Here is a 15844-nt window from a genome sequence, read left to right as displayed (position 1 = left end):
CAGCACTTGCCCCAAGTCTGTTGAGCTTACACGGGGGGCATCTTTGTCTTCTGCTTGCTATTACACTACTTGAATGTCCAAGTGGGTCACTGCACCCTGAGGCCGCAACGATTGAAAGAAAGTAGCCAAGACCAGCTCAATAACAGCCTTCACATGGTTGACACTTTATTTACATACGTGAGTGTGGTGTCCCAATGTGTTTTTATGCATGTCTACACAAAGGGTGTGTGTGTGTGTGGTGTGCCAGTGTAAAGGTGTGTGTGTGTGGTGTGCCAGTGTAAGGGTGTGTGTGTGCATGGTGTGCCTGTACAGGGTGGTGGCTCCCGTGGCCATGTGGGGCTTGTAGTGGTGGGCCCCTGTGCTGTGCGGGCCCCGTAGCTGTGTGGGCCCCGTAGCTGTGTGGGCCCCGTAGCTGTGTGGGCCCCGTAGCTGTGGGGCCCTGGTGCTGTGTGGGCCCCGGTGCTGTGTGGGCCCGGTAGCTGTGGGGCCCTGGTGCTGTGTGGGCCCCGTAGCTGTGGGGCCCTGGTGCTGTGTAGGCCCCGTAGCTGTGGGGCCCTGGTGCTGTGTGGGCCCCGTAGCTGTGGGGCCCTGGTGCTGTGTAGGCCCCGTAGCTGTGGGGCCCTGGTGCTGTGTAGGCCCCGTAGCTGTGTGGGCCCCGTAGCTGTGTAGGCCCCGTAGCTGTGGGGCCCTGGTGCTGTGTAGGCCCCGTAGCTGTGGGGCCCTGGTGCTGTGTAGGCCCCGTAGCTGTGGGGCCCTGGTGCTGTGTAGGCCCCGTAGCTGTGTGGGCCCTGTAGCTGTGGGGCCCTGGTGCCGTGTGGGCCCCGTGGTGGTCAGGCGCCGTGTGGTGGCCGTGTGGGCCCCGTGGCAGTCACCGTGGGTCCCCAGGGCGCCGTGTGGGGGCCTCGCGTCTCTAGGCCGCGGGGAGCTCCCGCGCTGCATTCCTCCGCTTCACCACGAACACGCGGCCGGCGGACGTCGTGACTACGTAGGAGAACTCCCCAAACACCACTGGGGGGGGGGGGGGGTGGAGAGGTGGGGGGCCCAGGGGGGAAGGGGATAGGTGGAGGAGGGTTACTCGTTTTAAAGAGCGTAAATAAATAGTTGAAACTTTGTGAGTACCGTGCATACTGTGGGCACGGTACCCGCTCTCGCTCTCTCGCCTAGAGACAGCGAGAGAGAGAAGCAGCAACTCGGGGAGAGAGAGAGGGTGACTTGGAGAGAGGGGAACGGGCTCGGTCGTCCGCTCTCTCACGAGTCGTTCCCCTTTCTGAGGCTGTGCGAAGTCGGCGCGGCCGCTACCTGCGAGCCGGCGGAACGGCGGTTGGCCCTGGGTGGTTGTCGGGAACTTGGAGGCGGTGCTGACGAGCGCCATGAGCACTCCGGCCACACGCTCGTCATTGTCCAGGTCCCCCGAGGACTGAAAGAGGGGGCGTAGGGGCGACACGGGGAGTCGAGGTTCAAGTTGGTTCTGCTGTGTGACTGGAATAGCGGTCTCATTCGTCAAGGGTGGCCTGTGTTGTCACCAAAAAATGATGTAGAGACGCAGACACCCACACCAGCGCTCGCCATTCGCCACTAAGTGACGGTGACGTCACCACAGCGCCTGTGCCAGATGAACTTTGCGGCTACGTGAAGTGTCGGAGCATCACTGACAGCAGGTGCCATGGGTTGGCTGACTGAGATGACCGGTAGACGCACACCAGATGTACCCCCCCTACTGTGCCAACTTGCTGCATTTCAGCCGCTCGGCGCTCCACTCCTCCGCCCTCCATTGCTGTTGGAGGGCGACTGCCTCCAACTGCCCAGTAGCAGCGTCCTTGACGAGCCTCCAGAGACCGATCTTGACACCGCTGGTTCCAGTCGTCAGCAAGTCCACTCAGCTCCTCGTCCTCTCGTACCACATCACTCCATCTCTTCTCTAGCCCATGTCGTGCCCGTTTAGCCCCCTCTGTGACCAAACAGAAGCTGCTTGGGCATACGGTGGCTGGGCATGCGGGCTACATGACCCAGCCAACGCAGCCTTGACTGCCGGAGGAGCTCAATGATGGGAATGTGTCCAGATCTTTCAAGGCTTTGCGAGCTCCTCACACAATTCAGCCTGGTTAAACCCAGGATGGATGGTAGGCAGGCTAGCCTAAATGTTTCTAACCGGCAAAGCTGTTCTATTAGGGGGGTCCAAGTTTCGCAAGCGTAGAGAAGGGAGGGAATGACCGTGGCCAAGAAGACCTGAAGCTTAGTGCGGAGTGACAGACCAGGTAGCTTCCACACAGCGATACGCAACCGATGAAAAGATATTGCCGCCCGACTGATTCGGAGTGAGACCTCTACTGTCAAACCAGAGCTGGTCATGAGCACACTGCCCAGGTATGGGAAACTCTCCACTCTCTCCAACTGCTCCATCACAAATGGGTAGCTGAGGCGGTGGAGTGTTTGGTGGCACAAAACACTGAGGCAGGGGCTTAGTTTTGGTGGGGCTGTTGGTAAGTCTCCACCTCTTGGTGGCAAGCCCCAGGTTCAGCAGAACCGCCTTCAACTCCTCCTCTGAGTGAGCAGCAATCACCAGATCATCCGTAGGTCTTGTTGGAATTCCCTACACCTCTGCTGTAGCAGAAAGAGAATATGGCATCTGTGCTGGACCGCCCTGGTCTGAAACCACATTGGGGATCCACCAGCACAAATACCCATAGAGATACATAGACACCCACAGAGATACATAGACACCCAGAGAGATACATAGACACCCATAGAGAAACAGAGACCCAGAGAGATACATAGAGACCCATAGAGATACATAGAGATACATAGACACCCACAGAGATACATAGATACCCAGAGATACAGACACCCATAGAGATACATAGACACCCAGAGATACATAGACACCCATAGAGATACATAGACACCCAGAGAGATACAGAGACCCAGAGAGATACATAGAGACCCATAGAGATACATAGAGATACATAGACACCCACAGAGATACATAGACACCCACAGAGATACATAGAGACTCACAGAGATACATAGAGATACATAGACACCACAGAGATACATAGAGACACACAGAGATACAAAGACACCCACAAAGACCCATAGAGACACAGACACCCAGAGATACAAAGACACCCACAGAGATACAGAGACCCATAGATATACATAGAGACCCATAGAGATACATAAGTCACCCACAGAGATACACAGACCCATAGAGATACATAGAGACCCATAGAGATACATAGAGACACAGATACATAGAGACCCATAGAGATACATAGAGACACCCACAGACCCATAGAGATACATAGACACCCACAGACCCATAGAGATACAAAGACACCCATAGAGATACACAGAGACCCATATAGATACATAGAGACACACAGAGACCCATAGAGATACATAGAGACACCCACAGACCCATAGAGATACATAGAGACACCCACAGACCCATAGAGATACATAGACACCCACAGACCCAGAGATACAAAGACACCCACAGAGATACACAGACCCATCGAGATACATAAAGACACAGAGACCCATAGAGATACATAGAGACACACAGAGACCCATGGAGATACAGACACCCACAGAGATACACAGATGCATGGAGACACACATAGACCCATAGAGATACATAGAGACACACAGAGACCATAGAGATACATAGAGACACACAGAGACCCATAGAGATACATAGACACCCACAGAGATACACAGATGCATAGAGACAGAGACCCATAGAGATACATAGAGACACACAGAGACCCATAGAGACCCATAGAGAAACAGACACCCACAGAGATACACAGAGACCCATAGAGATACATAGAGATACATAGAGACTCACAGAGATACATATACACCCACAGAGATACACAGATGCATAGAGACACACAGAGACCCATAGAGATACATAGAGACACAGACCCATAGAGATACATTGTGACACACAGAGACCCATAGAGATACATAGAGACACAGAGACCCATAGAGATACAGAGACACACAGAGACCCATAGAGATACAGAGACACACAGAGACCCATAGAGATGCATAGACACAGAGATCCATAGAGATACATAGACACACAGAGACCCATAGAGATACAGAGACACACAGAGACCCATAGAGACACATAGACATACATAGTGACACAGATACACAGAGACCCATAGAGATACATAGACACCCACAGAGATACACAGATGCATAGAGACCCATAGAGATACAGAGACACACAGAGACCCACAGAGATACATAGACACCCACAGAGATACAAAGATGCATAGAGACCCATAGAGATACATAGAGACACACAGAGACCCATAGAGATACATAGAGACACATAGAGACCCATAGAGATACATAGACACCCACAGAGATACACAGAGACCCATAGAGATACATAGAGATACATAGAGACTCACAGCGATACATATACACCCACAGAGATACACAGATGCATAGAGACACACAGAGACCCATAGAGATACATAGAGACACAGACCCATAGAGATACATTGTGACACACAGAGACCCATAGAGATACATAGAGACACAGAGACCCATAGAGATACAGAGACACACAGAGACCCATAGAGATACAGAGACACACAGAGACCCATAGAGATACATAGACACCCACAGAGATACACAGATGCATAGAAACACACAGACACCCATAGAGATACATAGACACCCACAGAGATACAGAGACGCATAGAGATACATAGAGACCCATAGAGATACAGAGACACACAGAGACCCATAGAGATGCATAGAGACACAGAGATCCATAGAGATACATAGACACACAGAGACCCATAGAGATACAGAGACACACAGAGACCCATAGAGACACATAGACATACATAGAGACACAGAGATACACAGAGACCCATAGAGATACATAGACACCCACAGAGATACACAGATGCATAGAGACCCATAGAGATACAGAGACACACAGAGACCCACAGAGATACATAGACACCCACAGAGATACAAAGATGCATAGAGACCCATAGAGATACATAGAGACACACAGAGACCCATAGAGATACATAGAGACACATAGAGACCCATAGAGATACATAGACACCCACAGAGATACACAGAGACCCATAGAGATACATAGAGATACATAGAGACTCACAGCGATACATATACACCCACAGAGATACACAGATGCATAGAGACACACAGAGACCCATAGAGATACATAGAGACACAGACCCATAGAGATACATTGTGACACACAGAGACCCATAGAGATACATAGAGACACAGAGACCCATAGAGATACAGAGACACACAGAGACCCATAGAGATACAGAGACACACAGAGACCCATAGAGATACATAGACACCCACAGAGATACACAGATGCATAGAAACACACAGAGACCCATAGAGATACAGACACCCACAGAGATACAGAGACGCATAGAGATACATAGAGACACACAGAGATACAGAGACACACAGAGACCCATAGAGATGCATAGAGACACAGAGATCCATAGAGATACATAGACACACAGAGACCCATAGAGATACAGAGACACACAGAGACCCATAGAGACACATAGACATACATAGAGACACAGAGATACACAGAGACCCATAGAGATACATAGACACCCACAGAGATACACAGATGCATAGAGACCCATAGAGATACAGAGACACACAGAGACCCACAGAGATACATAGACACCCACAGAGATACAAAGATGCATAGAGACCCATAGAGATACATAGAGACACACAGAGACCCATAGAGATACACAGAGACCCACAGACACCCATAGAGATACAGAGACCCATAGAGATAGACCCATAATGAGACACACAGTTACATATCACACCCATAGAGATTAAAAACAATGTTCGTAGGTCTGATGACACAAAAATATTAAGTTTTCACGCTTTCTAGCAATAACTCGGGAGGTGTTAAGATGTTCAAACACCAAATCGACTCCGATTAATTATCGCAAGGCATCAAAAGCGATGGGAAGCACAGCTGGTGGTGAATCAGCCGGTCATCTGAGCGGGGGACCACCCATGGCACCTGCTGGATCTGTCCTGTGATCTCCTGCACCTAGCCTGGCACAGTAGGAGGTACAGCTGGTGGTGCATCAGCCGGTCATCTCAGCAGGACAACCCATGGCACCTGCTGGATCTGTCCTGTGACCTCCTGCACCTAGCCTGGCACAGTAGGAGGTACAGCTGGTGGTGCATCAGCCGGTCATCTCAGCAGGACAACCCATGGCACCTGCTGGATCTGTCCTGTGACCTCCTGCACCTAGCCTGGCACAGTAGGAGGCACAGCTGGTGGTGCATCAGCCGGTCATCTCAGCGGGACAACCCATGGCACCTGCTGGATCTGTCCTGTGATCTCCTGCACCTAGCCTGGCACAGTAGGAGGTACAGCTGGTGGTGCATCAGCCGGTCATCTCAGCGGGACAACCCATGGCACCTGCTGGATCTGTCCTGTGATCTCCTGCACCTAGCCTGGCACAGCAGCGAGCCTTCCAACACGAATCGTGACAACCTCAAAGTGCGCACACCTAGGCCTGCCACAAGCACTGCGGTGGCAGGAACAACGTGTGCGTCACGTGCAAGCGTTCGCGTCTCTCACCGCCAGCATCCCGTCGTCGCTGATCATCAAGAATCCCTGCTGGTCTGGGATCAGCTCCACTCCCTGTGCCAGAACGTTCGCCTGTGGACACACAGAGACAAAGATCCCCCCGTGTAGCCTTAACAGACTGTCGGGGCAAGTGTTGTTAGTAGCGAGTAGCAGCGCCTATGAAGGCCGGCACTGTGGCACGCGAGGGGGTGGGTGGCCAGCACCACGCTGGGCCGCCTTTGTCTCCCCAGTGGCGATGTTTAACTATGCACCGCACCAGGTACTCATTTGAGGCCGAGTCGACCTAGGGGATGCCCAGCACCGGTTTCCTACCTCTTAACATGGGCCCCATAGACTAACAACCGGTTCCAATACCGGTGAAATGCATACAAATGTTTATCGACAAGGACTGCTTTCGACATTCAGTGTCTCATCATCAGCCGTCTCTACACTAAACCATACACTACACCATACACTACACTACTATACACTACACCATACACCACACTACACCATACACCACACTACACCATACACTACACCATACATTACACTGAAATACACTACATCATATATAACACTATACACTACACTATACATTACTATACACTACACTATACATTACTATACACTACAACATACACTACACTGCACTACACTACACCATACATTACACTATACATTACTATACACTACACAATACATTACACTATACATTACAATACACTACACCATACATTACACTATACATTATGATACACTACACCATACATTACACTATACATTACACTATACATTACGATACACTACACCATACATTACACTATACATTACTATACACTACACCATACATTACACTATGCATTACGATACACTACACCATACATTACACTCTACATTACTATACACTACACCATACATTACACCATACATTACACTATACATTACTATACACTACACCATACATTACACTATGCATTACTGTACACTACACCATACATTACACTATACATTACTGTACACTACACCATACATTACACTATACATTACTGTACACTACACCATACATTACACTATACATTACTGTACACTACACCATACATTACACTATACATTACTGTACACTACACCATACATTACACTATACATTACTATACACTATACATTACGATACACTACACCATACATTACACTATACATTACTATACACTACACCATACATTACACTATACATTACTATACACTACACCATACATTACACTATACATTACAATACACTACACCATACATTACACTATACATTACTATACACTACACCATACATTACACTATACATTACTATACACTACACCATACATTACACTATACATTACTATACACTACACCATACATTACACTATACATTACTATACACTACACCATACATTACACTATACATTACGATACACTACACCATACATTACACTATACATTACTATACACTACACCATACATTACACTATACATTACAATACACTACACCATACATTACACTATACCTTACTATACACTACACCATACATTACACTATACATTACTATACACTACACCATACATTACACTATACATTACTATACACTACACCATACATTACACTATACATTACAATACACTACACCATACATTACACTATACCTTACTATACACTACACCATACATTACACTATACATTACTATACACTACACCATACATTACACTATACATTACTATACACTACACCATACATTACACTATACATTACTATACACTACACTATACATTACACTATACATTACTATACATTACACTATACACTACACCATAAATTACCATACACTACACCATACATTACACTATACATTACTGTACACTACACCATACATTACACTATACACTACACCATACATTACACTATACATTACTATACACTACACCATACATTACACTATACATTACTATACACTACACCATACATTACACTATACATTACTATACACTTCACCATACATTACTATACACTACACCATACATTACACTATACATTACTATACACTACACCATACATTACACTATACATTACTATACACTACACCATACATTACACTATACATTACTATACACTACACCATACATTACACTATACATTACACTATACATTACTATACACTACACCATACATTACACTATACATTACGATACACTACACCATACATTACACTATACATTACTATACACTACACCATACATTACACTATGCATTACTGTACACTACACCATACATTACACTATACATTACTGTACACTACACCATACATTACACTATACATTACTGTACACTACACCATACATTACACTATACATTACTGTACACTACACCATACATTACACTATACATTACTGTACACTACACCATACATTACACTATACATTACTATACACTTCACCATACATTACTATACACTACACCATACATTACACTATACATTACTATACACTTCACCATACATTACTATACACTACACCATACATTACACTATACATTACTATACACTTCACCATACATTACTATACACTACACCATACATTACACTATACATTACTATACACTACACCATACATTACACTATACATTACTATACACTACACCATACATTACACTATACATTACTATACACTACACCATACATTACACTATACATTACTATACACTACACCATACATTACACTATACATTACTATACACTACACCATACATTACACTATACATTACAATACACTACACCATACATTACACTATGCATTACTGTACACTACACCATACATTACACTATACATTACTGTACACTACACCATACATTACACTATACATTACTATACACTACACCATACATTACACTATACATTACGATACACTACACCATACATTACACTATACATTACTATACACTACACCATACATTACACTATACATTACAATACACTACACCATACATTACACTATACCTTAATATACACTACACCATACATTACACTATACATTACTATACACTTCACCATACATTACTATACACTACACCATACATTACACTATACATTACTATACACTTCACCATACATTACTATACACTACACCATACATTACACTATACATTACTATACACTACACCATACATTACACTATACATTACTATACACTACACCATACATTACACTATACATTACTATACACTTCACCATACATTACTATACACTACACCATACATTACACTATACATTACTATACACTACACCATACATTACACTATACATTACGATACACTTCACCATACATTACACTATACATTACTATACACTACACCATACATTACACTATACATTACGATACACTACACCATACATTACACTATACATTACTATACACTACACCATACATTACTATACACTACACCATACATTACACTATACATTACTATACACTACACCATACATTACACTATACATTACGATACACTACACCATACATTACACTATACATTACTATACACTTCACCATACATTACTATACACTACACCATACATTACACTATACATTACTATACACTACACCATACATTACACTATACATTACTATACACTACACCATACATTACACTATACATTACTATACACTACACCATACATTACACTATACATTACTATACACTACACTATACATTACACTATACATTACTATACATTACACTATACACTACACCATAAATTACCATACACTACACCATACATTACACTATACATTACTGTACACTACACCATACATTACACTATACACTACACCATACATTACACTATACATTACTATACACTACACCATACATTACACTATACATTACTATACACTACACCATACATTACACTATACATTACTATACACTTCACCATACATTACTATACACTACACCATACATTACACTATACATTACTATACACTACACCATACATTACACTATACATTACTATACACTACACCATACATTACACTATACATTACTATACACTACACCATACATTACACTATACATTACACTATACATTACTATACACTACACCATACATTACACTATACATTACGATACACTACACCATACATTACACTATACATTACTATACACTACACCATACATTACACTATGCATTACTGTACACTACACCATACATTACACTATACATTACTGTACACTACACCATACATTACACTATACATTACTGTACACTACACCATACATTACACTATACATTACTGTACACTACACCATACATTACACTATACATTACTGTACACTACACCATACATTACACTATACATTACTATACACTTCACCATACATTACTATACACTACACCATACATTACACTATACATTACTATACACTTCACCATACATTACTATACACTACACCATACATTACACTATACATTACTATACACTTCACCATACATTACTATACACTACACCATACATTACACTATACATTACTATACACTACACCATACATTACACTATACATTACTATACACTACACCATACATTACACTATACATTACTATACACTACACCATACATTACACTATACATTACTATACACTACACCATACATTACACTATACATTACTATACACTACACCATACATTACACTATACATTACAATACACTACACCATACATTACACTATGCATTACTGTACACTACACCATACATTACACTATACATTACTGTACACTACACCATACATTACACTATACATTACTATACACTACACCATACATTACACTATACATTACGATACACTACACCATACATTACACTATACATTACTATACACTACACCATACATTACACTATACATTACAATACACTACACCATACATTACACTATACCTTAATATACACTACACCATACATTACACTATACATTACTATACACTTCACCATACATTACTATACACTACACCATACATTACACTATACATTACTATACACTTCACCATACATTACTATACACTACACCATACATTACACTATACATTACTATACACTACACCATACATTACACTATACATTACTATACACTACACCATACATTACACTATACATTACTATACACTTCACCATACATTACTATACACTACACCATACATTACACTATACATTACTATACACTACACCATACATTACACTATACATTACGATACACTTCACCATACATTACACTATACATTACTATACACTACACCATACATTACACTATACATTACGATACACTACACCATACATTACACTATACATTACTATACACTACACCATACATTACTATACACTACACCATACATTACACTATACATTACTATACACTACACCATACATTACACTATACATTACGATACACTACACCATACATTACACTATACATTACTATACACTTCACCATACATTACTATACACTACACCATACATTACACTATACATTACTATACACTTCACCATACATTACTATACACTACACCATACATTACACCATACATTACTATACACTACACCATACATTACACTATACATTACTATACACTTCACCATACATTACTATACACTACACCATACATTACACTATACATTACTATACACTTCACCATACATTACTATACACTACACCATACATTACACTATACATTACTATACACTACACCATACATTACACTATACATTACTATACACTACACCATACATTACACTATACATTACTATACACTACACCATACATTACACTATACATTACTATACACTACACCATACATTACACTATACATTACTATACACTACACCATACATTACACTATACATTACAATACACTACACCATACATTACACTATGCATTACTGTACACTACACCATACATTACACTATACATTACTGTACACTACACCATACATTACACTATACATTACTATACACTACACCATACATTACACTATACATTACGATACACTACACCATACATTACACTATACATTACTATACACTACACCATACATTACACTATACATTACAATACACTACACCATACATTACACTATACCTTAATATACACTACACCATACATTACACTATACATTACTATACACTTCACCATACATTACTATACACTACACCATACATTACACTATACATTACTATACACTTCACCATACATTACTATACACTACACCATACATTACACTATACATTACTATACACTACACCATACATTACACTATACATTACTATACACTACACCATACATTACACTATACATTACTATACACTTCACCATACATTACTATACACTACACCATACATTACACTATACATTACTATACACTACACCATACATTACACTATACATTACGATACACTTCACCATACATTACACTATACATTACTATACACTACACCATACATTACACTATACATTACGATACACTACACCATACATTACACTATACATTACTATACACTACACCATACATTACTATACACTACACCATACATTACACTATACATTACTATACACTACACCATACATTACACTATACATTACGATACACTACACCATACATTACACTATACATTACTATACACTTCACCATACATTACTATACACTACACCATACATTACACTATACATTACGATACACTACACCATACATTACACTATACATTACTATACACTTCACCATACATTACTATACACTACACCATACATTACACTATACATTACGATACACTACACCATACATTACACTATACATTACTATACACTTCACCATACATTACTATACACTTCACCATACATTACACTATACATTACTATACACTACACCATACATTACACTATACATTACGATACACTACACCATACATTACACTATACATTACTATACACTTCACCATACATTACTATACACTACACCATACATTACACTATACATTACGATACACTACACCATACATTACACTATACATTACTATACACTTCACCATACATTACTATACACTTCACCATACATTACACTATACATTACTATACACTACACCATACATTACACTATACATTACGATACACTACACCATACATTACACTATACATTACTATACACTTCACCATACATTACTATACACTACACCATACATTACACTATACATTACTATACTATAACCAGGGTGGGTTGTGGGGGTGTAGTGGCGACAGAGGGAGCCGGGGGGCGAGGAGGGGGGGGGGTGTCCTAGATGGGAGCCGTCGATTGCGAAGGCTCCAAAGGGGGCGTGGGGTAGGCCTCGCCAGGCCGACTCCGAGTCTAGCCGAGGTAGGCCGACTAAGTCTCCAACTCACCATTGTCGTATCTCCTCCTCCTCGTCGTCGTCTTCTTCTAGAGAGACAGAGGGGGGAGATTATTCACGCGCCACGCGCGGCGCTGGCAAGTGGAGCGCGGGGAGTTGCGATGTTGCGTGCGGAACGACGGGCGGCTGCAGGGTGAAGGTTCAACTCACTGCAGGGAGGGAGACGACTGGCAATGGCGGTCACGTGGTGGTGGTGGTGGTGGCGAGGGGCGTCACTTTATACCCCGCCCCCCTAGTGGAGACAGAGCCCCCCCTAGTGGAGACAGAGCCCCCCTAGTAGAGACAGAGCCCCCCTAGTGGAGACAGAGCCCCCCCCCTAGTAGAGACAGAGCCCCCCTAATAGAGACAGAGCCCCCCCTAGTAGAGACAGAGCCCCCCCTCTAGTAGAGACAGAGCCCCCCCTAGTGGAGACAGAGCCCCCCTCTAGTGGAGACAGAGCCCCCCCTAGTAGAGACAGAGCCCCCCCTAGTGGAGACAGAGCCCCCTCCCCTAGTGGAGACAGAGCCCCCCCTAGTAGAGACAGAGCCCCCCCTAGTGGAGACAGAGCCCCCTAGTGGAGACAGAGCCCCCCCTAGTAGAGACAGAGCCCCCCCTAGTGGAGACAGAGCCCCCTCCCCTAGTGGAGACAGAGCCCCCCCTAGTAGAGACAGAGCCCCCTCCCCTAGTGGAGACAGAGCCCCCTCTAGTAGAGAAAGAGCCCCCTCCCCTAGTGGAGACAGAGCCCCCTCTAGTAGAGAAAGAGCCCCCCCCCCTAGTAGAGACAGAGCCCCCCCTAGTAGAGACAGAGCCCCCCCTAGTGGAGACAGAGCCCTCCCTTGTGGAGACAGAGCCCCCCCTAGTAGAGACAGAGCCCCCCCTAGTAGAGACAGAGCGCCCCCTAGTGGAGACAGAGCCCCCCCTTAGTGGAGACAGAGCCCCCCTAGTAGAGACAGAGCCCCCCCCTAGTAGAGACAGAGCCCCCCTTAGTGGAGACAGAGCCCCCCCTAGTGGAGACAGAGCCCCCCCTAGTGGAGACAGAGCCCCCCCCTAGTAGAGACAGAGCCCCCCTTAGTGGAGACAGAGCCCCCCCCTAGTAGAGACAGAGCCCCCCTTAGTGGAGACAGAGCCCCCCCTAGTAGAGACAGAGCCCCCCCTAGTAGAGACAGAGCCCCCCCTTGTGGAGACAGAGCCCCCCCTAGTAGAGACAGAGCCCCCCCTAGTGGAGACAGAGCCCCCCCTAGTAGAGACAGAGCCCCCCTAGTAGAGACAGAGCCCCCCCTTAGTGGAGACAGAGCCCCCCTAGTAGAGACAGAGCCCCCCCTAGTAGAGACAGAGCCCCCCCTAGTGGAGACAGAGCCCCCCCCTAGTAGAGACAGAGCCCCCCCTAGTGGAGACAGAGCCCCCCCTTAGTGGAGACAGAGCCCCCCTAGTAGAGACAGAGCCCCCCCTAGTAGAGACAGAGCCCCCCTTAGTGGAGACAGAGCCCCCCTAGTGGAGACAGAGCCCCCCCCTAGTGGAAACAGAGCCCCCCCTAGAGGAGACAGAGCCCCCTCTAGTAGAGACAGAGCCCCCCTAGTGGAGACAGAGCCCCCCCTAGTGGAGACAGAGCCCCCCCTAGAGGAGACAGAGCCCCCTCTAGTAGAGACAGAGCCCCCCCTAGTGGAGACAGAGCCCCCCTCCTAGTAGAGACAGAACCCCCCATAGTGGAGACAGAGCCCCCCCTAGTAGAGACAGAGCCCCCCTCCTACTAGAGACAGAACCCCCCATAGTGGAGACAG

At 44.1% G+C, this 15844-nt stretch overlaps 1 protein-coding gene across 1 annotated transcript; it reads right to left on the bottom strand.

The window, feature by feature from the left end:
* Positions 1-140: 140 nt before the first annotated feature.
* Positions 141-14320, bottom strand: LOC142923296 (ragulator complex protein LAMTOR4-like). The gene is made up of 5 exons (XM_076064341.1): positions 14238-14320; positions 14080-14116; positions 6647-6727; positions 1300-1417; positions 141-1008 (listed from the first exon to the last, which is right to left on the bottom strand). Exons 2-5 carry the CDS (start codon positions 14080-14082, stop codon positions 911-913), a joined length of 300 nt encoding a protein of 99 aa, XP_075920456.1. The 5' UTR covers positions 14083-14116; positions 14238-14320; the 3' UTR covers positions 141-910.
* Between the last annotated feature and the right edge of the window lie 1524 nt (positions 14321-15844).

The sequence above is a fragment of the Petromyzon marinus genome, unplaced genomic scaffold, assembly GCF_048934315.1.
Source record: "Petromyzon marinus isolate PM22_M1 ecotype Great Lakes invasive population unplaced genomic scaffold, UKy_Petmar_22M1.pri1.0 PM_Scaffold_4, whole genome shotgun sequence".
In the NCBI taxonomy this organism is placed as follows: Eukaryota; Metazoa; Chordata; class Hyperoartia; order Petromyzontiformes; family Petromyzontidae; genus Petromyzon; species Petromyzon marinus.
Note: the sequence above shows the minus strand (reverse complement) of the source record. Positions and strands in the feature narration are given on the sequence as shown.